Below are 24,375 nucleotides of genomic sequence, written 5' to 3'. Positions count from 1 at the left end.
GGTAGCACCACCAGGCAAGAACCGTGCTTTAAGCAGCAGGGGACAGCTGTAGCATGGAGGAGGCAGCACAGATAGCAAGTGGCTATGTGATCCCAGGGGGCATAAAGCCATCTCAGGAAGCAGCCATCTTCTGCATCTTCTCTAACAGTGAGCACACAGGCTCCAAATGATTCTTCCTGCTTGAGGCTTTCGTCAAAGAAGGGGTTGCAAAAACTGTTTTAGTTCCTGGTTTTGAGAGCAAGGGGCTGTGCTAAGCAGAGGTACTCCCAAGTGCCAGTCTGACTAGCTGACTAGAGGGAGCACCTGAGGTGACAGGAAACAGTCACTGAAAGGAAGCACCTGCACCTGCCTGGTCAAAGGCGGGAAAACCATCAAGTTAGCCTCAGTACACAGGTAACACAGTCAGCCTTAAGAAGCTCCCGCGCTCTTCTGCCCTGTGCCCTTACAAGCACAAACACAGCAGCAAGAGGTCTGTGCTCCATCTTCACCAACCTACCCACAAGACCAGAGGAAACACTGAGACAAACCACCCTCAAATGGGATACTGTGGAGCTGACAGTGCTTCCAAGGTCACCTGCCCTCATCCCCCGGGCTCAGACCTCTGCCCAGGAGGTTGGATTCTTGCCAACATTTCACTCCCTTCAGCGATATGACCTAGGCCCATCTTCACAGCAGCAACAGAGCTGCAACTCCCATCCTTCCCCAAACCCCGTGAGCCAGCTCAGGCCGGTCTGTTTTAGCTAGTCTTTTCGGAACAGGGTACATCCAGACAAGCAGAGCTGGCCCAGTCCACACAGCGAAGGCAAAGAGAAAGAGGCCTGACCTGAGGTGCCTGGCCTGGCCTTTTACTGAGCTGCCCAGTGCCCTGACATTCTTTTGTGGAAAGGGTAAGTATTTACCATGTGCCAGGGACTTTGCTCCATCATTTTACTTAAACTCAAATTTACGGAGGCCAGGATCACTAGCCCTACTTTAAAGATGGGATGAAAAGTTTTTGCAAGTCACACAGTTGCCAGTGGCAAAGCCAGGACCGAAACCCAGGTCTGACCAAAACCCATGTTAGCCCCATAATACAATGATCTTCCTTTCTGATAAGGGGTGGGGGTAGGGCCTCAGGGATTGGCATGGAACTTCCAACTGGAATAAAACACAAGATTTCTGATTAATAGTTGGAAAAGAGGCCTTCATGTGATCCCTGGATGTGAGAAAGGAAGCACGTGGAGCAACTGACCAGAAGACAAAGCTAGCATGTGGAAGGAAGGCGGCAAGGGGAAAGAACCACAGGGTAATGGAGTTGGAGCCTTGATCAGGCTGTGCCTGAGGCTGAATTTTTTCCAATGGATTTTTCCACATGAACCAACAGTTTTCCTTTACTGTTTAAACTCCTTTAAGATGGGTTTGCTTCTAAAAGCACCTGATCTGATAAAGGGCTTGAAGCTTCACAGCTAAGAAAGACCCGGGAGTTGCCTAACCCTCTGATGAGAAAACAGAAACCCAAAGCTATCAAGTGACATGCCTGAAGTCATACAGGAAATGAATGTTTGAGCCAAAACCTAGGATCCAAGACTATGAGAGAGCTTGGATGTCACCTAATCTATACTTGCCCCTGACCACCTCCAGGCCTCCAGATTACGGTCCCACAGCCTCTGTCCCAGCGAATGAGGCCTCAGGGAAGAATCCTTCAGTTCAACAAAGATCTGACCTCACAGAACATCTTATTTCAGAGATGGCTAGGACAGGCTTTACTAGATTTGAAAAAAGAAACATCACTTCTCCCGAGCCTGGACTTCAAGTGTTGGGGCGGGTGTGTGTCTCAACCAGGGCCCTCTGCATTCCTGCAACAGCCCAAGAAGTCTCTTGAGGCTCCAAATTTTCTTTTTGTCTAAAGCTGGCAACGTGTTTAGGCTTCCCGCCACTCATCCCTGGTCTGGAGCTGCAGCCTCATGCAAGAGCATATCAAACATGGGCCAGGAACCCTATGTGTAACAGAAAGCAGTCTGGTTTCTTTGCCTCTTTAAACACAGCCTGGATCGAGCTCATTGCATATGAAGCAGTTGGTAGGGGGTGGAGGATGGGGAAAAGCAGCCAGGTGGGCAGCAGAGGTCGGTCCCTACGTTGCTACTTAGTTATTCAGCCAGGCTGCGGGGTGTCCTTCCGTCAAGTTCATCTGCTCTTCAGGTGGCTCGACTTCAAGCTGGGCTCAGCGGTAGCACCATCACTCCCTCCTCAGGCATGTGCCAGCACCCCCACCCCCAAAGATGTCTGGCTCTGAAGCAGAGACCAAACCACACGGAGCCGGGTGACTTACTGACCAGGGCTTGGGCAGGCGTGTGAGCTCAGAGCACTGGTCCTGCCTCTCTCTAGCCCCCAGCCCTGCAGATGATGAGAGATAAAACAACGGTCCAGAACGCAGCTCAATTAGAAGCTAATAATGCAAAAGGGCCACCAATCTTACCAGTGAGAGGTATGGGTCTGGGAACTGGATACGAATCAGCACCCCACAGAACTTTCTTCCCAAACTGATACTTCATTTTTTTAAAAAAACTTAAAAAAAAATTGAAGTATAGTTGATTTACAACATTGTATTAGTTTCTGGTATATAGCACAGTGATTTAGTTATACATATGTATATGGTCTTTCTCATTACAAGTTACCACAACCATTGAGTATAGTTTCCTGTGCTATACAGTAGGACCTCGTTTATCTATTTATTTCTTAACTCTGAACAAAGCTTCAGCAATTCCTTTCACAGGGAAGTCCTGTTTCAAAAGAAAAATGCTTGTGGAATTTGGGAATCTGGAGCATATGAAACCCAGAGAATTCACATTATGAGGGGAATTTGGGCTGCCAGAGAGCTTTGCTAAACGGTTTCTTTCCATATAGTTCCCCTGCTGCATTAAAAAGCTGATTGGCTACTGTTACCTAAGAGATGCAGGAAAGCTAATGACAGGATCCCTCAGGCACTTTAAGATAAAAGAGACTAAATTAATTTTAATGTTAATGGAAATACATAATTAGAATGCTCCGAATCTGAATAATCTAGTCTTTCAAAACCTCTGGCTAACAGGCATCCAATTCAAAACCTTGTCCCCCCGCCTGACTCCAAGCAGGCATTCCCAGAATAGACCAGCAAAGCTATCAAACACCTCAGCAGTCCACTTCATGCCTCTCCAAGGCCTTGTGCCCCACTTTGGTCCAGCGATCCCAGCCTGGACCAGGGACCAGCTCCCGGTGCCGTGAGATCAGGAGGGGCCAGGGTGGCCGACTACCAGTGAGACTGAGGGAAACTATCACAAGACTGGAAGCTAGGTTCTTTTGTCAGGCAGAAAGGAATGATTAAAAACTCGGGTGTGGGAAGAGGTGATGGGGTGCTGCCTTGGGACTGGGGGAACCGTCAACTGGACAGGTAAGACCAGGGCAGGACCCAGAGGACAGGGGGAATCTTCTGGTTTCCTTCCTAGTTGTCCAGCAACGTTGCATAGGCAGGAGGCAGGGGCGATGGGCAAGAGCCCCTGTCCAGAACAGCAAGGGTCATCAGGGCCGCAGCCGACCGCCAGCAGCCCGACAGCAGCCCTGCGGGAAGCGGGGCGTGGGGACAAGGTGGCACAGCGGAAGGCACAGACGGCGGAAGTGTCGGAGCATGGGCACGTGGGCTTGTCTGCCCAGCACTGTTTCTGCTCCATCACCTTCACCAAGCCCGGGGGGGCAGAAGGGTTACGGCCCTTGTTTAACAGCCTCCGCTACAGCGCCGCAGACACGGTGATGCCCTGAGCCGAAGGGCTCAGCTCCAGAGGTGAGAGAGCGCACAGGAGCCCACCGGCCAGTGCAGCCCCTACTCACCTACAGCTGACCGCTCAGCCCACGGGGTACGGTGCTCTTCCCCACCTTCCTCCATTGTCTGCTTTTGCCCAGAAAGGAAAAACCAGAGGACAGTGATGGGAGGAGAATTACAGAAGTCTGGGGTCTTTCCTTATAATTTGATTGTGACCTCTGGGCTCAGTTTCCTTTTTGGTAACAGGCCTGCTAAAGGAAAGACCTACAATTCTGGAGCAGTACCTGACAGAGTGGGGCTTGAATCTGGAGTGGACCCCAATGCGCACCATCTTTCTGCTAAACGTCCTGTTCTCCCTGGAATCTATTAAGGACCTCTTAAGTCGCATACTGTTCTTTGTTCTCTCCAGAAGGGACATTCTCAAGGCTTCAGAAAACAAAGTAATTCACAGGATTTCTTTCCTGAGTCTATGACGTGCAAAAAGTGGTACGGGGTCAGCTAAGAAATGCTTTGGGGTCGGGGAATATAGCTCAGTGGTAGAGTGCATGCCCAGCAGGCACGCGGTCCTGGGTTCCCCAGCACCTCCATCAAGTAAATAAATAAATCTAACTACTCCCTGCATTAAAAACAAAAAAGAAATGCTTTCCCCAAATGCCAGACCATCCCTCAATCCTAAGCCCCTGTGCTCAGCTTTAATCTCATCTAGGAAACATTGTTCCTGCAGTACCCTCCAGCCACACCTGTCCCTTTCCAGGTAGGCAGCCTCGCAAGGTTTGTCCTAGCCACACACCTAGCCTAGCTCCCTGTCTGTTCCCCTCAGTGCCTCACCAACTCAGACAAGGCATGTGGAATCCACAGAGTGCCGAGACCCGGCAAAGGCAACAGCTGGAGGCAGCCCCAACTCCCTGCCCATCACGTCACAACTACTGCACCTTCTGGATTCCCCATCCGCCAGGGCTCCCGGAAGGAGGAGTCTCAAACCACTCTACAATCCAGCTCCTGCTCTGTATCCAAACATAAAACCATCCTCCAAACAGTGGGTGAGCCTGCAAGCCTGTCATCCCCTCTGGCCTCCTGACTGCCCACCAGACCACATGCCCCTGTCCACATCACCTCGGGTACCAATTGCGGTGCTGGAACCCCTCTCCAGACTTCTTAAGAGGGAAGGGCTAGCCACCCCACCATGAGGACTTTGGAGCTCCTCACCTGGGCCTGGGGACCTCCAGGGGACTGCTACCCATCCTGAAAAAGTTGTCAGAATGGTTCGAGGATGAGGAGCTGGAGGACTTGGCTTCTACCAGCCCCTGGTGGGAAGGCAGGCGGTCCTCTGGGGGCGGTGGCCGGTTCCAGAGCACACTCTGTGGAGAGGATGAGTGGCTCTTCCTCCTGAAGTGAAAAGACAGGGCTGTTGGCCAAGGGGCCACCTCAGGCAAGCCGTGTGCCGCTGTACTGAATCTCAGGGACCAGTTTTTATTCCACTGGAAACATGCCACAATGGAGCAGGCACACAACGCAGCACAAGCTTGGGCTCGGCCACAGTCAGCAACAGCTGGGTCTTCACAGAGGGACTGTGGGATCACCACAACTGGCCTCAGAGCACACGCTAGAGAACGGAATCTTAACACTTCAGTCACTGCCTCTCCCTCTAAATGTTGTACAATATCTTGAGCCCTTTGGGGAGAAAAATCATCAAATTCTCAAAGGAGCTGACCCTCAAACAGGTTCCCAACTCCCCATCATCATTTTGTCCTCCCCCCTTTCCTTCTCTTTCTAAGCTGGCCCCCCACCTCCCAGGCCAATGCTACAAGGGTGCTCCCCTAGGGAGTCCCTTTCACACCAGCCTCCCCTCACCCCACCCTGTCTGCCCAGCCCCGCAGCCTCGCTCTTCAATCCACAGGGAGCTCCGGCCCTTTGTGCTCTTGGGCCACCAGGGCAGTGCCCTCAGCAACCAGATGGCTGGCCTCTGAGGCCCAAGAGAGACAGCAGGGCATGGAACTGAGCTCTCAGGCCTGCTGCCAGGGGCCCCTTTGTTCCTGGGGCTCCCTGGAGCTGGCAGCCCTGGGCCACAGCTGTGAGCAAGCTTACTTCCAGCCTGGCCCCTCACCAAGCTGCCTGAGTCTGTGTTCCTGCGGGGACCAGCTCCACGGTCTCATAGGTGAAGCTCCCGGCGGCTCCCGGGGAGCTCTCCATGACCAGAGAGAAGTCGCTACCAAGGCTGGTGGTGCTGCCACGGTCCTTTCGCCCTGAAAAGAAGCCAGTGCCATCGGTCAGCACAGTATCCTCTCCTACTACAGGTCCCTCACCTCTTCCACATCATACAGCTGAAAAAAAGAAGTTTCTGGAACAGTCTCTACATGGTCTGTACTAAGAAAGATGCCTAGAGGAAGTCCGCTGGGGTCTGTGACTCACTCAGCATACAGATATCTTCCAGGGTGAAGCCTGCATCCCGGGCTGGCAAACTCTTCCTCCTGTAACAGAAGTCAGAATACTGAATTCCAGACTGGGCCAGCGTCTCCTCTGTCCCCGCTACACCGCCCACCTGGGAAAGAAGTTCCAACTCACTGGCAACCCGTGGAGACAAGTCCTACCGAGAGAGCTGCAAAAGGCCAAGCCCACTGCGGGGAGGCAAGGAAAGCCTGCCTCCTCCCTGTCAGCTTGGCCCCTAGGGCTTGTTCACAGTTCAAGTCCGGCCCTACACACCAAGAGCTCAGATTGGAAGGCAAGGGAACGCAGCAAAGACGCCAACTCTCACAGAGGCCCTAAACCAAGCGCCAGGCAAGACCCCTGCGTCCCCTTGGCTGGAAGCAGACCACTCTCCAGTGGTGGGCTGCACAGACACACCTTGGCTGCAGCCCAGGGAGGGCAGCAGTCAGCGCAGGCAGGAGAATCTTCTGCCTCAGCAGGGGCGCGGGGAGCTGGGCGTCCCCCTGCCCTGGGGCTGGTTTTCCCTGCAGCAACGCACCCTGCTCTCCTAGTCACGAGATGGGCCTCTTCACCCACTGGTCCTCCCCAGGTACTGCTACCTGCCCTCAGAGGGGAGGCAGGGACAGAAGCCAGCCTGCCAAGATGCAGGAAGCGGGGCAAGGATCAGATGGTGAACAGGGCCCTGCCTGCCCTGGCTCACCCCTTCCCGGAGCCTTGGTTCCAGTGTGAGACAAGGTCCTCCTTACCTCTGTGTCTTCAGAGCAGAGAACTCCTCAGAGATGATATGCTTCAAAAAATTGAAGCAGAAGAAGAAAATCTGAAGAAGACACCAAAAGGCAGCACGTGAGAAGTTCGCCTTCTCCGGGGAGAACTAGGTGGGAGAACTCTCAGGAGAGGGCAGCAGTGGCCCTGGTCACCCCCCAGCTTTGGAGACCCCCCCCGGACATTCTGGTGTAGAAATGGTAGGGCTCACAGAGGGCGCAGCAGGCTGGGCAGACGTGCTTGGGCTGAGACAAGGAAAAAAGGGGCTCCAGAGAGCACAAGACGGTAAGCCAGCGATGTTTCAAACCATGTTCAAATTCAACATGCATGTGACACACGCTATTGAAAAGGACGAGGAGAAGAGTACCTTCTCCCCACGGCCTCTCCTCAGGACCCCAGGGCAAGAGGCCAACAGGGAAGGACAGCTGGGAGAGAGAGAATCTGGGGGCAAGATGAATGGACCCAGCAGGAACACAACGGGAGGGACAGGGAGCAGCTCTGCAGGGAAACACCCAGGAACAGAGGTTCAGGAGAACGAGGGGTGAGGGCAGCCACTGTCCGGCCCACAGCCCACGCTGTTCAGAAGCTGTGGGTCTGGGGAGGGCAAAGGCAGGGGGCGACTCCTAGCCTCTGGCCCGGCATCCCCAAGCCCACATCCGTGAGCAAATTTTCTCTTCTCCCTTCCAGCCAGCACCCGAGCCCAGCAGGCCGTGTGATGTGCACACAGGTATCATCTCTGCAGCTTTTAAACAAACTTCTCAGTGACTGTGAAAGGTGCAGTCCATTAACCCATCACCTGGGGTAATACCTACACAGCATCCCAGAGCCATAAAGGACTTCCTCAAAGAATGGGAAAGGAGTGAGGGTGCCCAGGTCAGGGCAGGTCAGCATGAAAACGTTTTTTATATAAAGTTAAATAGGAGTCTTCACCACAGGCTTCTTAGTCTTTAATATGCTAATGTGCTCTGTGAACCTCAAAGGCAAGAGAGGGGGACAGAGCGCTGTTTAAAAGGCCCCAGCTTTACATTTGTTTTTATTTTTTAACGTATCAGGGTTTTGAGTGTCTGGGGGGAGGGAAAGGAGGGGTAAGAGAAAAGCCTGCTCCCTGAAGACCTGCCCCCCAAGCTGAGGACACCCTCTTGCTGACGCTGAGAGATGGCCAGGCTTGGAATCCAGACCCCACTGGGCTCCGCCTTATCTGTGCCCAGAGTCTCTGAAGGCGGAATCAGGCCTGCTCTGGGGATGGGGGAATGTTCTTGAGTGCCAGTACTGGTAAGTCTCAAAATGAGAGGCTGCGAAAGGGCCTTAAGTGCCAATTTCAATGCCAAAGTCACCGCGTCTGACAGGTCCTGGAGGCCTCTGAGGAACAGGCTTCTAAGCTCGGCAGCCCTGGCAGATGCGGTAAGTGCTCGGAGGGAGAGAGCTGGAAGGGGAGGGGGAGCAGCTGCGAGGGAGGAACGAAAGGAGGCACAGATAAGATGCCCAGAAAGAGGCAGCCTCAGGAGGGTGAGAAAGATGCTTCAGGACAATGAGGGGAGGGAGGACAGGGGGCAGACAGGAAAGAGCCACCTCTGCGTGCAGCTCCCACACTGGGCCTCTGGACTCATTCCCTTCGTGAGGCAGCAGGGGTGGCACCACCGGGAGACTCAAGGTTAATCACATTACCCAAGGTCACCCAGGTAATAAGTGGCAAAGGAGGGCTTAAACTCAGGTCTGACTCCAGGCCTGCGTGCAGAGAAAACAGGCTGAAAAACAAGTGTACAGAAGAGGCAACGTGCGAAAAGCAGCAAAAAGGACGGGGCGTGGACAGGGCAGAGAGAAGGAAGGAGGGACAGCGCGTGGACAGGAAGGGGGCCTGGAGCCCGTGGCCGTGCCTGGTCTGGGCCTGGGCTGGTGGCGAGCAGTGGGCAGGACCCTGCTTGCAGACAGCCCTGGGGCTTAAAAGTTGGGTGGGTGGGTGTGATGAGAGAAGAGAGGACAGGAAAGAGCTCCCGGGTTTTAGCTGCAAGCATGAGGGGCACAGAAAAGGACTTGTAAACAAGGTCATCTGTAAGCAGCATGGCACAGCAGGGGAGGAGGACCGACACACAAAGGTCAAAGGTGCGTGTCTTCTCCACGAGAGGAGGACACAGGCTGTGGTATGGTGCTGTTCCCACCACGCTGCCTGATCCCAGCACACACCAGCAAGGAACTGCCCCCCAAGTGTGGACACCAAACAGGATGTCATCCTGTCCCTCTCGTGAGTGCAAGGGCCTGAGCCCACGGAGCCCCGACATGTGCCTGCGGAGTGGCCGGTACCCACCTCCTCTCCTTTGCTGAGCCGATCTACCAACATGTGCCTGAAACAAGAAGGCGAGGAGATCAAAGCAAGCAGCGCCCGAAAAGGAGGATAAAGGACAAAGGGGGACCAGAGCCACAAGGACAGCCCATGGCTTTGGCACCACAGCCTCAGGTGGGCCTGACCAGCACCTCTGTCTCCCCAAAGGGGTGGGACTGCCCCCACCTTCCACCCTATCACAGGAGCCACCACGCCTACACACACAGACAGGTGGTTCCCAAGGCACTGGTCCCACCCCACAGGCTCACCCAAAGAGGAACCAGTCGTAGGCCACGGTCAGGTAGAGGATCTCAGCAGGCTTCAGGGACATGTGGATGAGCCCGTCCTGGAAGAGACGGGGAGATGTGCCCATGACAGACCCTCCTCGTCTCAGGAACTGAATCACAACCACAGACCCAATGACAAACAGGCTGCCCAACAGCCCCAGGGACAGGGTTAAACACAACACCCAAACACTTGGGGTCCCTCACTTCAGATCTCATCTGCCTTCTAGAGACAGTCCCAGCACTTCCAAAGGGCCTCTGAATGCGCCCGACCCCAACAGCCTAGCCCACGCGTACTCACAGCCCACAAGGAAAGGCGCAGAAGAGAGATGAAGAGCGGGGTCCGGTCCCAGCCAGAGATACAGTGTACCAGGAGTCCGCTGTCGTCTACAGGGACACAGACCAGGAGGCCCAGGAGAGAAGCAAACATTGGCTGATGAGCAGGGGATGTGCCACCACCCTGGCCTCGCGTGAGAGCCAGGCCACCCTGGAACCCCAGCCTAGCTCCAGGGGCAGCGTGTGATGTTTCTGCCAACCTGGCCACAGTGACTGGTTCAAGGGTGGGCATTTGACCCAAAATGGGCCAATGATCATGAGCTCTGGGACAGAAGCCATCTCCCTTGGGGGAGTTAAGATGTCAGGACACAAGTCTGTAATGGTTGCCAGCCATGAAGCTAACCCAACTGGGATGAGACAGGGAGAGTCTCTGAGGTATCTGTTAGGCACTTGGCTCTGCTCTTGGGCCTTCTTGGTTGTATTAACTTCTCCTTGTTCAAGCAAGTGCAACCCCACAAAAGTCCTGACTGACATCGGGGAGTCGGAGTCAGACCACCCTAGGACACTGAGCATGGAGGCCCGACCAATCCAACCGCAACAGCCAAACTAGCTAGAGCACCATCCAGAGAACAGGCCCCCACACTAAGTGCGTGCCCATGAAGAAGCCAGGCTGCCTTCCTCTCACCTTTCTGAACTAGACAGAGGCCACTGCAGCCCCACACACATGGCTGATGCTCCAAGCTCAAAGGCCAGCTGACCCAGGGCACAAATGCCCTGTGTGTGGTTCAGATGGTAACAAGTTCATAATTTTGTTTTTTGGGGTTTGGCAGACATGAAATAAATCTGCCAATGGGCAAGGGAATCCCCAAATCCTTCTCCCATAGAGCAAAAGGTAGGTGTGTGGCCCCAGTAAATGCATTCGTGGTGTCATGACCTGGAAACACCCAGAAGATCCAATGGCCTGAGGCGGGGAGAGGCCGACTCACCGTCACTGTTGATTATGGAAAGCAGCAGTTTCAGGTAGTTTTGTGTTTGTTGCACCAGGTCCCAATTCTGTTGGAGAAAAAAGATAAAAGGAGTCTAGAAATAGGTATTTAACTCAGACTGAGAATTTAAAGTATTTGAAAAATAGCATATTAAGAGTTACTCTGAGGCAACAAATACTCAAGTCTCTTAGTCAAAGGCCACAGGTCCCAAACTCCAGTTTCACTGAGATCTCACTCCTCACCTCTCCCTGACCCCCAGCTACAGCCCCTCCCTCGGTGCACGCTTACCCAGTGTGAGGGTGAGGCCCGGGGACGCCGGGCAGGGGCCTGGGGAGCCCACAGCCCCGCGCCCACTAGCAGTAGCTGGATGGTAGCCTCCTCTGAGCCCTGGGCTCCGGGCAAGGAGCAAACAAAGGGCCTTGAGCCCATGGCCACTGTCACCAAATGGAAGGAGCCATTCCTTGACCTGCTATCATATCACAGAAATTAAGGAAAATACCAACCTTCTCATCAATCACGTTTCATTTGCTTTTTACTGCTACTCACTGCCTACTCTGTCTTTTGATGAATAACAAAAGCAGTCTGTTTGGCAGACAAAAATCTTTTAACAGGAGGCCCGTGAGGTGGGAGATGGAAAATAAGCAAGAGCCGTGGAGATGGGAACCTCTGCTGTAGCCAAGCTGAAGGTCTAGACACGACACTCAGAAGTAGTCCACTTCGGAGCCCGAACTCCGCGGAGGGGCCTGACCCAGTTCCGCGGCCCCTCCCCCGGCGGGGGCTGGCCTCCCGCCGCGACCGGCCTCCCGCCGCGACTGCCTGGCAGTGTCTGGGGCTGCGCAGAGGGGGCGCTGTTCGCCCGCCACAGAGCACTCCCCCGGGGAGGGCGAGCACAGCACCTGTGATTGGAATGGTTTTCCCAGGAATTTAAAAAAGGCTCATTCACCTGACCTCCCACGGCCCCTGGAGAGTGCTGACCCACTTTCAGCAGCTCTGGAGAAGGCTGCTGGCGCGCTGCGCTACCAGCGTTACTACCACAGGGGCTCGGGGGTCTCTCCACTCCTCTGCCGACAGACCTCCGCACCGTGACTCCTGGGGGCGAGGAGCACGGGAGCGAGGCCGGGCTCCACGGCACAGGGGCCCGAGAGGGCCGCGGGGAGGACTGCGGTGCCTAGGAGACGGCAGGCGGCGGCCACGTGCAGGTCGGCAGAGTCCCACAGCCACAGTGGCTATCTGAAGGGGACACCATGACCACCGAGTGGTGGCAGACACCGCTGGCCTCTGCGTTCAGGGCTGGGGCAGGAACCACAGGCCGGGGAGCACTGGATTGGTAGAGGCCCAGGGTCACACAGCTAAGCGAGCTGGCATAGGGACCCAGCCCTGTAGTCACAGGATACGCTGCAGGAACCCCTCCTCTGATACCAGTGGGAAACGAAGGTCTGAGGAGGTTGCAGAAGGTGAGGAGGACCGGGGAAATGCACTGAAATCCAGGCTCACCTCCTACTCTCTCATCCTCTGTGGTCCATGAAGCCTCTGGGTGCAGAGCTGAGTACCAGGCATCTGGCTTATATTTCTATGCCTGAAGTACTCTTCTCCTGGCTGGCAAACACCTACTCATCCTTCAGAGGCCCAGCCCCATTATCTTCTCTGTGGAGTTTCCTTCTGTGGCCACTGGCCAATATCCTTACTATGCAGGTGATGGTTATGCTGTTGCCTCTTTTCCTAAAGTCAGCCCAGCGCCATTTTGGCATCTATGCATCCCTAAGGCTTAGTGCTCTGGGACCAGGAGAAAGTACATTCACTACCTGTTCCTGGTCAGGGGCCACCTTGGGGAACAGCAGCCACTGGAGGGGGTCTTGGGGCACAGAGGGAAAGAGCAGCCCTCTGTGGAATGCCATCCAGCTGCACACACGTGCGGCTGCTTGTGCACTTGGGAACACTGCTGTGAACATCATTGAGGGCTGCTGGGAAGGGAAGGCAAGTGAACCACTGCACGTGTGCTGACTAAAAGGAACCGTCTAGGATGCCAAGGGACCGTGTAATTGGAAGGTGGGCCTAGTCTAATCCACAGGGACCATTAACAAAGGCTTTTCAGAGATGGTGACATGCATATGGAAAGGGGGGAGGGAAAGGTGGCAAGTGTTTCTGGCAGAGATAACCGCATGTGCAAATCTAGAGAGCAACGCCCCCTTAAGGGGCTGAAAGGCACCAGTGTGGTGGAAGGAGAGGAGGGTGGGGATGGCCAGTGAGTCAAGAACAAGCCTGGACCCCGTGGAGCTGGGTGGGCCATGGAAGGGTCCATGGGCTTATTCTAAGGAAAACAGGAAAGTCAGCGGCAGCTCTGAAAGAAGGGAGGACTATGACAATCTTGCCCCATCACCTGAGCACTGCTCTCTGCCAGGCCCTATTCACATGCTTTATGGTCCCTATTTCCAGTCAGGCGCCCCTCAGTGTGGCCCCACGCTCAGCCAGGAGGTGCACCGAGATGATGGTGGCCTGCATCAGGCCAGTGGCACAGAGACAGAGGCGAGGATGGGGGAGTTTCACTGGGGCGAGACTGAGGATTGACAGCACTTGGCTGTGGACGTGGGGGAGGAGTGCCTGCGTTTTGAGAACTGAGCATTGGGGTAAGTGTTGGAGAGCCCGGGGGTGCTGTGGGTTGTGGCCAATTCCATTCAGTACAGCCTGAGGTTGGCATGGCTGCAGGAAGGCACACATGATACAGGCGTGGACTGTCAAGAGGCCTTGCCCAGAGCCCCAGCCGGGCGCCCTGGCAGCAGCCTAATGGAGCTGATGACAGGCGGACCTGGGGGCCGAGGAGGAGGACTCCATGCTGAAGGGGCTGAAAGGGCAGAGCGCACACCTGGCTGAGGAAGAGGCGGGGAGAGGAGCCCAGTGAGACCAAGTGGCTGAGCAACACCAGAGGCGGACATCATGGGAGGAAGCCCTACCCTCCTGCTCCTGTGCCTGCAGTGTTACCAGCGTGCACCCCCTCGAGTCAGCAAGCTGGGAGCCTACTTCCTAATCATCATCCTACGTCAGTCCAGCACCGCAGTTCAGAGGACACATTCATGCAGCGATCGTATCTGACCCTCGCCGCAACTCAGGAACAGGTGTCATCGACCCCACTCTCAGAGGGCAGTGAGGTCACCTGCTCAAGACCACAGAGCCTTGTGAGAAGAGGTGAGCAAGCGGGGGTCACATCCAGGGCCGCTACCCACTAAGAACCTCTCACACCACAGGACCCTTCCCTGAGAGAGACACCCTTGTCAGCTTCAATACAACACTGTTCACACAGCCCGATGGTCATGTCATACTGAGAGAGTTTGGAGTTCTCAGATCCAGTCCATCTGCACCAGGGGAAAGAACGGAGCCAGAAGGGGGGGTGAAGGTGGGCTGGGCTGGGCCCGACTAGAGCTCAGCATAGCAAGCCCAGGAGGAGGCCAGCAGGTTCCTCTGGCCACTCTGCCTGTCTCGGTACAGCCTGGGCCCCACCCGGGCTGTTCCTTCTCCAGGCTTCTGGGCACAAGAACCAACCCGCCTGCTCTCCTGTAGAGAGAAGACCCAACAGCAGTCTAACCTGTTCAGATAGTTACAGAGCATCTAGTCTGTGACCAGGGGCTGGATGTACAAGACAAAACAGGCCAAGCACGGCCTCTGTCTTTATAGAGCACCTGCTACCAGGATAACAAAGTTCAAGGTTACACTGAAGCACAGAGCTGTCTAACGTGCGGGCCGGGCCTCTGGGAGAGAGGACGAGCTCAAGGCTGGACAGCAGCTGTCCAAACCTGGGGTAGATGAAAAGAGGAGGGAAACAGGATGCTTCTAGGTACTCATGGGTCAGCCTTCCCAGCTCCAGGCCAATTCCGGTGCTAAGAAGCACAAGCCGTGGTTCCCCAAATTCCTGGAGCTCAGTCTAGCAAAAATGGGGAAGCAGATCTCTAAACCAGTGACTACAACCCAGTGGAAAATTCCAAGATGGACATGCCCTGGGGTTAATGGGCACGTCAATGTAGGCATTCAAGCCCCTGGCGATGGGGGAGAGGAGGCACATCAGAGACGTCTTCCTGGACTGGACAGTGTGTCAGCCAGACAAGAGGAGGCTGGGAGGGGCCAGCCCAGTAGAGGGAAGGACGCGGGGAAGGCTGCGGGGAGAACAAGGCTGCCTGTCCTGGCTGAAACACGTGGCAAGGAGACTGCTAAGGAACCCTGGGATTGGACAGTGAGCCAAATGTGGTAGACGTGGATCCATCCGGTAAGACCGGGGCCCCTCCCTTGGCAGATGGTGACAGAGGAGAGACGCACAATCGGAAGAATTTTAAGGTTTCTATCATCAAATGAGGTCAGGTAGCTCTGCACTTCCTCTGACGAAACACGCATTTAAAAGGAAAAATGAGAAAAGTCACTGAAGCCCAGAGCTTGAAAAGCAGGTTCCATGAGGCCCTCCTCTGGAAACAGAAGGCCCTGGTGGAAGCATATCTTTGAGGGAGGCATGTTCAGAAAGCTCAGAGAGCAAATCAGAGAGTTCCACAGATAAGCAGCCGCTCTGTTCCTAGGCTGCCAGAGGTCAGAGGGCATGAGCTAGGCCTTCAGACGTCTGCCGGAGGGACTTGTGGGGCACGCACCTGGGGTCCCCTTGACTCCCTCCCTTACACTGCCCTCCAGTCAGGCCCCTCACCTGATACTGGCTCCAGTCAATGTTCAGAGAGCAAGTCAGGAAGTCGGGGATGCTCAGAGGGGCGTCGACGTAGTCCTGGGGACGGAAAGACACGTGAGACGCAGGCTGGCCACCAGGAAAAGCCACGGTGACAGGGCACGTGGAGGCCCTGGAGCTGTGGCTACCACGGGCAGGCAGGAGGTCCCTCCACAGTGCTTGCCCTCTCCAGGCCAGATGCCTGCAGCACCTTGGAAGTGACAGCTTAAAACTTAAAAGAACCAAATGCTGCTGCCAAGTGGAGCTTTTCAGTCAGCCATTCAAGGGTTTGCCGCTGAGATACATGTGACCAAGCACAGTGTTCGGCCTGGGGCAGGTCCTGTGCCCGCTCCCAGTGACTGCGGAAGGACCAGAATGCTGCTCCCACTCTTCACACAGATGGTGGAGCATCCTACCTTGTGCCTGAAAACTCCTTTAAAGAAGGAGAAATTTTAAGGGGGAAAGAGAAAGGAAAAGGGCAGTTGTTTCCCCCAAAGATTACTAGCTGGCCTCCCTCCACAGAGAAGCCCAGGACCCAGGTGCGGTATCACCACTCATACCTGCTTCCAGTTAAAAATGAGCCCTTCAGCCATGTAATCCCGATCCTTATACTCCTTGAAAAATTCACAGCCTGGAAGAGAAGGGCAGAGTTACACCACCACCCTTCCTAGCCCAGTCTCTTGAGACGCCCCCACGTGCTGAGGGGCGGAGGCCATGAGCTCACACTTCTCCACAACACGCTTCAGATGAGGCCCCAGCTGACACGAGTGGGGACCAGGCCTGATGGGCGGGAGCCAGGAACCAGCCTCCCATGCCCCTTAGGCTTCTAGTCACAGGCCTTCCCAAGGGGGCACCGCCAGCCTGCGTACCTCTGTGCTCACCCGCTGTTGGTCACCTCTCCCTCACTGCTAGCCCCTCTGTCCTACATGTTTCCGAAGTGCCAACAGCCAGCAAACAAAAAGCGTGGCTTACGTGAGCCCTGGCAGCACTTGCCAGTCACAAAGGACTCCCTCCCTCCTCCCTGATACAGGCGCACCTCGGGGATACTGCAGGTCTGGTCTCAGGCCAGAGCAGTGAAGCGAACTGTGCAATAAATCAAGTTGCATGAATTTTCTGGTTTCCCAGAGCATACAGAAGTTACGTTTACACTAATCTATTAACTGGGCAATAGCACTAAGTCTTAAAAAACCAGTATATATACCTTAAGTATAAAATACTTTACTGTTAAAAAATGCTGACTGGAAGCTGAGCCTTCAGTGACATTAAAAATCACTGGTCATGGGCCACCGTAACAAATATAGTAATAATGAAAAAGTTCAAAACATTGTGAGAATTACCAAAATGTGACAGTGACATGAATTGAGCAAATGTGGTTGGAAAAATGGCACTGATAAGACTTGACACAGGGTTGCCAGAAACATATACTTTGTTAAAAAAAAAAAAAATGCATCGTGTGAAGGACAATAAAGCAAAGCGCAATCAAGTGAGGTCCGCCTGTGCCAGCCTCGCAGACTGTCAGCGAGGACGGAACACCAGAACACACAGGACAGGACCACGGACAGTGCCTGAAACGTGACAGGTGCCTGAGAGACATGTCCACCTCCAACAAGCCTCACCAGCAGGTGCTCTCTGTATCACCCACTAGAAAACTTACCAGAAACTCCACCAGGGTAAGGCCTCAGAAATAGAGAGAAGAGTGGAGAGAAAAGGGCCTTGGAAACATTTCCAGCTTCAAGCCTCAGCCTTTCACTCCGCTCTGTGACTGGGAACAAGGTAACTTCTCTAAGCCTTGATTTTCTCATTTGTGAAGTGGTTAAGGATGAAATGAAACAGTACATATACAACAGGTGGCACAGCACTGTTACAAATGGCACTAAATGACAGCACACGATGGCCCTGGGAGAACGAGGCACACCCCTGCCCCTGGCAGTGAGTGGCCTGGGGCTCGGTGGCTGTGGTCCCAAGTGCAAGAGGGGACCCGAGAGCAGCTTCCTGCAGGTGCTCTCAGTTCCTCAACCAGAGCCAGCACAAACTCCGGGGGTACAGGGCCGAGGTCACACGTCCAAGTCTGGTGAAGTCCCCAAAGGCAACAAAATAGTCTTGTCAAGTCTGTCCAAGTAGCCACGGACCAAGAACAATCACATGGAATTCTCCAGCTGTTCGTGGGCCACGCTCCTGTCGGAGACCATCCCAGGGAAGAAAGAAAGGGTTCCTTCGGAAAGGATGGTCTGGAGATCCAGCCCACATGGTGTGCAGACCTGGCCCTCATCCTGCACACTGTTGCCTTCTCACCCCTAGGCCTCACTGCTCACTGGCAAGTCAGGAAAAAATTCTTAGCTCTAACACTTCAGTCTATTCTTGGGCGACTCACTGGGAGAAAGAAGAAATATAAATACCAGACAGAGGCCTTGAGCTTATGAGCCCAGGTTTAGAAGAGACACCGATTATTTCTCAGCGCTCCTGTGAAGTGCTCAGTCTTCCAAACTTGAGTGCTCAAATCAACACGGCAGGCTCCAGGCTGAGCTCTGACCAGTGTATGATGCAGAAGTAATTTTTTTGTGAGAAATAGAATTAAAATAGACTTAGTACCAAGGGCAACGCCTTGACATTCATTACCTGAATAGGCTTCTGAGCCTGTTGAGAGGCCAACGTTTGGGATCAAAAGTGAAGTGAGAACAGCCACCCACTCAAGAAGGAAACCAATTAGACTGGTGCTGGGGAGTTTTTGGCCCCATCTATTTCAGTGCCTGGAAGGAAATGCTCCCAGAACACTTTTCATTTTCAAGGGCTGTTTCTAAGCCTCGGTTAGTTTGACAGAGTACAACTAACACCACCACAGCTCCTGTCTGGGCTTCAAAGTCATCAGAGGGCTCAACGGAGACCCCGAAACAAAGCGCATTTCTGGGCATGGTTTGGATGATGGTAATTGTTTCCTTCCCTCCTTATGAAGCAACACAGGCATGCAAAGAAACTCAAGAATGTAAATACAGCCAGTAAAAAGTGCCTCTCCGGTCCCCAATCTCGGGGTGCAACAGCATCTCCCCCACCCACAGCTTTCTGATTTTCATTGATCCCCCTCACCCACTCCTCGATACACACAACTATTAGGTGCAGTATATAAATATTTGGGGAAGAAAGGAGGGGAAGACCATAGAGTGCATGATCTTACCATCCGGCCTATTTCTTTCTTACCCCTCTGTGTGAGCACTTCTCTCTTACATAGCTGAGAGTGTTCTACTTAACTTCCTTTATTAGCACCTTAAGCATTTTTCTATGCCTCTGTAATATCTCATTCTACTATTGATGGGTCTGCCGCCACTGACAGTAATTATTCTGGTTAATGAGAACATTCCCCGTGTTTGATGGGGGTACACCGACACCGGGATGAACACCTCTGGCCCCAGGCTAGCTGGAGTACGGCCCAATGAGTAACTGGGTCAGACGGTGTTAGTATTTTTGAAGTCCTGTAACAAGTTGCCAAATTATAGCAGAAAGGATATTGTGCTACAGTCCTGCAGCAAAACAATTTTTTTCTAAACCAAGTCCTACTTAAAACCTGAATATAAATAGAGTGATGCCTGACTCCTCAGTCAGGACAGCCCTGTCCTGTTCAGCAGAGTAACTTCCGTCTGGGGCCCCAAGCATCTCCTGAGAGTTGGGAGCCTGGTCTGAAAACCAGCTTTAGAGCTACCCAATGGCTCCAGTGCGGAGCCCCAGCGGGGTGGTGGGGAGACATCCCTGTCGTGACCCAGCTCTGATGCCGCCGAGCCCAATGCGTCACCATCGCAGTCTGCATCTCACAGAGTGAGCCTTTCCTCCCACGTACCCGTCACTCCACCTGGTGTTTACCGAGCACCTGCCAGGAGCAGGTAAGGCACTTTACCCTGAAATAAGCACCTTCATCCTCACTCTACAGAGGATGAATTAGATGTAGGAAGAATTAAGGGACTTGTTTCATTCAAGGACACTGCGCTGGGGCTGGGACCCACGCCCAGCTCTACCTGCAGCCAAATGCTAAGGTAGCAGAGAAGAGGAAGGAAGAGAGTCCTATGGAGGCCTCTGTAAGAGAGCAAGGCGACCAGGGGTCATGGTTGGGGTACCAGCAGCCCTGGATAAACCTGAGGTTCTGATGAGAAGGCCTCCCAGCTACACAGCAACTTGCTGTCACCAGCGGCTCCTACTATTGGCCACTTGGCTCCAAGACGGGCAGACCAGAGCCAGCACAGGACTGAAGGCAGATGCGGGTGCTGAGAGGCCGAGAGGTTTCAAGGAGAAAGAGTCTGCCTCCTGTTGCCTGTTGACAGAGTCTTACACTGATGTTAGGGCTCAAATGTTATCTCCCTGAACCAGGAGGTACTGTCAGAGCTGCAGTGCTAACAACTGGACCCATGCAAGGTTAGCTTCTAGTGTAGACAACACCGCCCTGGCCGCAAGTCACACACACGTCTGTGCGCCGGAGACAATCGCGGCCAGGTGACAACACAGCCAAGTGCTCCGCGACGTGGCGAGGCCACCAGCCAGGCACAGTTGGGGCAGAGCTCCCATGTCCTCTACCACCACAGCACCAGCGCAGAGCCGCTGGCTTGGAGGACTAACACTGTCACTTCACATTGAAACAGGACTTTACCCACACAGAGCAGTCTGACCAACACGACTTCATGTAAAACTCACAGTGAAATTGGAGCTAAGGCTCAGCCAGTCCCAGCGACCCCTGAGAACACCTGAGGTGAAGTCAGTCGCTCAAGGCTGTAGCAGGGAGCACCTGAGCCAGGACTCGATACCCGGCCCCTCTGAGGGGAAAGCCGCTTCCAGAACAGCGTCCAGCGTCCTACCCTACGTGCGAGAGCAGAGGACCAGAACCACAGCGTCCCAGGCTGACTGACATCAGATCCTCCCCGAAAGCTCAGGGGCACCTGTGTACCTAAGTGCAGAGTCACTCCGAGAGCCCCCAGTTCTAGGAAGCCTGTCGCTCGACTAGACCCTGAGACGAGCCCCTACCTGGGTACGGGATGGAGAGGAGCGTGAAGTCGGCATAGCGCTGGGCTTTGTCCACCTTCTCGGAGGAGGTTACACTACAAGACAGGACACAGCGTGTTATGGCATCACCATCCCCCATGAGCACCGCAACCGCTAAGATCTTCCTCCGGCTACAGAGCCTACTCTTCAGAGTAAGGAATGACTCCCTTCAGCAGGGCTTACTCTGACCAAGTAAGAAATGTAACTCCTCTGCCGGCTCCCCAGGCTGATCAGGAGAGAGAGCTTCCTCTCCCACTAAGGCCACAGCACCCATAACAGGGGCACGAAGTTGCAGGACTACCTTCTGTCCACGCCTCAAACAAGGCTGCACGGCCATCCCGACCTGGAGGGCGGACTCAGAAGAAAGCAAGTAACCGAGACTCTGTCGGAGGGGCCCTGAGGGGACTCCTGCCTCTACCATCTTCTCCCAAGCTCACTGGGGACCTCCCAAACAGCATCTGCAGGAGATGCAGGAATATTCTGACAGACGAGGGAGGGACAGGAGTCAGGCATCTGCAGACAGCTGATCTGTAACTCAGCCTCAGTGTGCCTAAGACAAACTCAGCATAATTAAAAGTAAATATTATGAAAAAATAAACAACACATTGAAAGAACTCCCACAATGTCATCACCCTAACTCAGGCTCCATTTTTTTCAAATTTTGCCTTATCGTGTGAAGATGGGGTCCATGCGGGACATAAAAATCAAGTAAGTACTGGTTTTTTGACTCCACTTTAAAGAGATCCCCATCTCTCGGAGGTGGCATGCTGGTGGCAGGGCACAGGCTGGAGACTCCCGGCTCCCTTGGTACTAGCTGGACCACCTTAAGCAAGTTACTTACCCTCTCTGTGCTTAAGTTTCTCCCCTCCAAGGGGAGGACACTAGAACCTGCCTAGCAGGGCTAGGTGAAGATAGAGAGAGGAGGCTGCACACAAAGCCCTCAGCGCAAGGCCGGGCATGCAGTGCGCCCTGAGGAGCGGCTCGACTCCATCCCCGACCCCACGAGCCTCTGCTCACTTCATGGGGGGCACCCTGTACTCACTTCACGCCAAACTTCACTTTCTTGTTCTCCACCATCAGGTCACAGATGTACTTGACTGACAGGTACCGGAGCAGCTTAATGTCATATCCTCTGACCTTATCAAAAAGATGCGTGTCGGAGCTTCTGAAACAAAGAGCCGAGGGAGAGGCTGCACTGTGCGTTCATTCCCAGAGGCTGGGGTGGGGTGGGGGGCGCTCGAGGAAGTATGAGCATCACTGCTTCTACAGTTGAGCTGCTGCTTCGCTTCTCTGGAAGACGGAGGGAGGGCCAAGACAGAACCACTGGTTCCAGCAAAGGTGACTTTCTAAGAGATTATCCTGCTCTCTGGGATGAACTTCAAAGAGGAGCAATCTGCAGCTGGACCGGGAAAGGGCTTTTTGGCACTGCTTGATGTTAAGCCAGAAGACTCAAGATAATCTCTGAGTTCTAAAAAGCAGCAGGCTAGTGGCTGATAGAATCTTTGAGCTTTCATTCGTTTCTCTCTCTCTACCCTGCTGCCTTTCCACCATTTATGACTGTTTTTAGCCATATGACTTACTTATAATGTAACAGACTGAAAATCTTGTTGGGAGGTGGACTTTTTAGAGCTATTTTATCAAGTGATTATGAAATATTAGCAAGTGAATTCCCTCCACTTACACAGCCTATGACGCAAGAAGATAACGTTTTCCTAATCCCCAGGCTGCCTTTGGATCAGTCACACAGATAAAGGCAAAAGTAGAACAAGTAAACAGTCACCATTATTATAATTTTTTTATTCCCCACTGCTGTACTGTCTCCAGCAGACTCCAGGAACAGTGGACGCTGCGGAAGACGGCCTGGCTGGGGCAGAGGTCATCTGATCTCGGGGGAAGAGCTGAACATTCTTGAGCACAAGCCAGAGCTGCTGCTCTTGGAATGAACGAGCAGAAGCCGGGCACAGCAAGATGCCTTTTCGTGCACCAAGCTGTGATTTTGCGCACCCGACCTGACTAGGGTGCTGGTGTGCATTCCAGAGATGCTTTACACCAGTTAAAGATTTCCATGTGTACAGACCATGCTAGGGAGCTTTTCCAAAATATCTATTAGTGTCGTTTTCTCAAGGCCTTTGAACAGGAGGTAGGTGGAAAGGAGGGAGGACGAGTGGGAGCCAGCCCATTCCCTCCATGTAAGGGGCCCTAACACACTCCTCTGTATCCCGCTGTTATAGCGCCCGTCACACAGCCGTGGAACTCCAAGTGTCCACCTCTCCCCCTGCCCTGGGCCTCGGTGCCAGGGTGCCGTGCCACACCCTGGAAACTGTGGGGCTTGAAGACACACACAGGTGTCTGCAATGTCTTGGACCCATGGTACCAGGAACCCCAGGGCTGGTGCACACTCTCTGGGATCCTGGCGAGTACCATCAAGTCAGCTTCCGGGTGAAGCTGTGGGATGGACTTCAACAACCCTGTTCCAGGGACACGGACTTGTCAGCGGGCGGAAGGGAGCCAATCCACTAACCTGGACCAGGGACAAAGTCACAAGTCACCTGGACCAGCGACAGAGTCAGTATGAAATCGACCAGCCTGGTCAGACAGCCCACCCCCAACACAAGCCCAGACACGTAACCTGGCACTGACCGAAGAGCACAGTCCTCCTCCGTGATGTCCTCCGTGTCTGCCCAGGCGTCATCTGCACCCCCTACCGAGAAACCTGTGGTCAGCACCACCCAGGGGGGCTCCCAGGGGTGTCCTCACCAGCCTCCTTCCCCGAGGCGCCACCCCAGGGACCACCCTCCCATCTCTCGCAGCATCAGAGGCCTCGCGAGCCCGGCAGTCCTCCACACCCCAGTCATCTCCTCAGGTGACGAAAGGAAGGCCCCTGGGCTACCCCAGCTCATGCGCACCCTCTACCACCACGGCTGCAGCCGCAGGTGACTACTCTCCACGACTGGGCTCTGGTTCTTAGTCACAGGGGGTGCGGCTCAGCACTCACCTGAGAAAATATAGTTGTAGCCAGTGCGCCCGTACAGCTCTCCCCATCCAGCCAGCGTAGCCGACCTGCAAATGTGCTGGGAGAAAAACAGCATTTTCGGCATCAGATGCTTTTCCGGAGTTTTCTGGCTGTTTGCCCCAGCTTTCTTGAGATATAATCGACACGTGACATGGGGTAAGTTTCAGGTGTACCACATGCCGATCTGATACACTTACATACTGCAAATTCATTACCACCACAGCCACAACTACCACCGGTGGCCTCCTGGCACATAATTACCATTTCTTTTTTGTGGCGAAAACATTTCTGATCATCTCTGCAATTTTCCAGGATATAATACAGTATTATTAACTATAATCGCCATGCTGAACATTAGATCCGCAGAACTTAGTTATCTTATAACTGGAAGTCTGTGCCCTCGGACCAACAGTCAGCTGCTTTTCTGAACAGCACACAGTGTGGGGACCACCCAGGACTCTGATTATTCCAGGCCAGCAAAACGGATGCAGGAGCAGGCCGCAAAAGTTCTCTCAGCACCCAGGACACAGCAGTCAGTCCGAAGTATGCCTAGAATTTAACCTCCAGCCACTATCAAGGGGTTCTCTCCCCCGAATGAGAGGCACTGGAGGGGGCAGTGAGGGGCAAGCTGGGATGTGAGCCAGCTCAGTGACCTCCCAAGCCTATACATTTACCGTCACTGGAACAAACTGTCCAGTGCAGGGGTGAGCAACCTTTGAAGTAGCAGGGCTGATTACAGGAGAAATGGTCAGGGTCTTTTTTTTCCCCCCAAGAAATTTTATCTTCTTTATTCTACATCAAGGAAATGGAGCAGCTCTCACTGTGCTTACGTATA

The 24,375-nt window shown here is 53.9% G+C and overlaps 1 protein-coding gene across 6 annotated transcripts in view; it reads right to left on the bottom strand.

The window, feature by feature from the left end:
* Window positions 1-24,375, bottom strand: part of MTMR14 (myotubularin related protein 14) — a 40,580-nt gene that overhangs the window by 5,313 nt on the left and 10,892 nt on the right. For 4 of the 6 annotated variants that reach the window (XM_006206830.3, XM_006206831.3, XM_015241437.2 and 1 more), the window contains exons 4-17: window positions 23,523-23,598; window positions 23,168-23,228; window positions 21,570-21,692; window positions 20,510-20,583; window positions 16,072-16,142; window positions 15,497-15,571; window positions 10,822-10,888; window positions 9,861-9,946; window positions 9,545-9,621; window positions 9,261-9,297; window positions 6,943-7,013; window positions 6,182-6,240; window positions 5,877-6,015; window positions 4,979-5,158 (exon numbers count right to left, since the gene is read on the bottom strand). In XM_006206830.3, coding sequence (XP_006206892.1) covers window positions 4,979-5,158; window positions 5,877-6,015; window positions 6,182-6,240; window positions 6,943-7,013; window positions 9,261-9,297; window positions 9,545-9,621; window positions 9,861-9,946; window positions 10,822-10,888; window positions 15,497-15,571; window positions 16,072-16,142; window positions 20,510-20,583; window positions 21,570-21,692; window positions 23,168-23,228; window positions 23,523-23,598 — 1,196 coding nt within the window. The remainder of the gene's footprint in view (window positions 1-4,978; window positions 5,159-5,876; window positions 6,016-6,181; window positions 6,241-6,942; window positions 7,014-9,260; window positions 9,298-9,544; window positions 9,622-9,860; window positions 9,947-10,821; window positions 10,889-15,496; window positions 15,572-16,071; window positions 16,143-20,509; window positions 20,584-21,569; window positions 21,693-23,167; window positions 23,229-23,522; window positions 23,599-24,375) is intronic. The other 2 variants (XM_015241436.3, XM_072941785.1) reach the window with 1 other exon arrangement.

Source organism: Vicugna pacos, chromosome 17, assembly GCF_048564905.1.
Source record: "Vicugna pacos chromosome 17, VicPac4, whole genome shotgun sequence".
NCBI classification, from domain to species: Eukaryota; Metazoa; Chordata; class Mammalia; order Artiodactyla; family Camelidae; genus Vicugna; species Vicugna pacos.
Note: the sequence above shows the minus strand (reverse complement) of the source record. Positions and strands in the feature narration are given on the sequence as shown.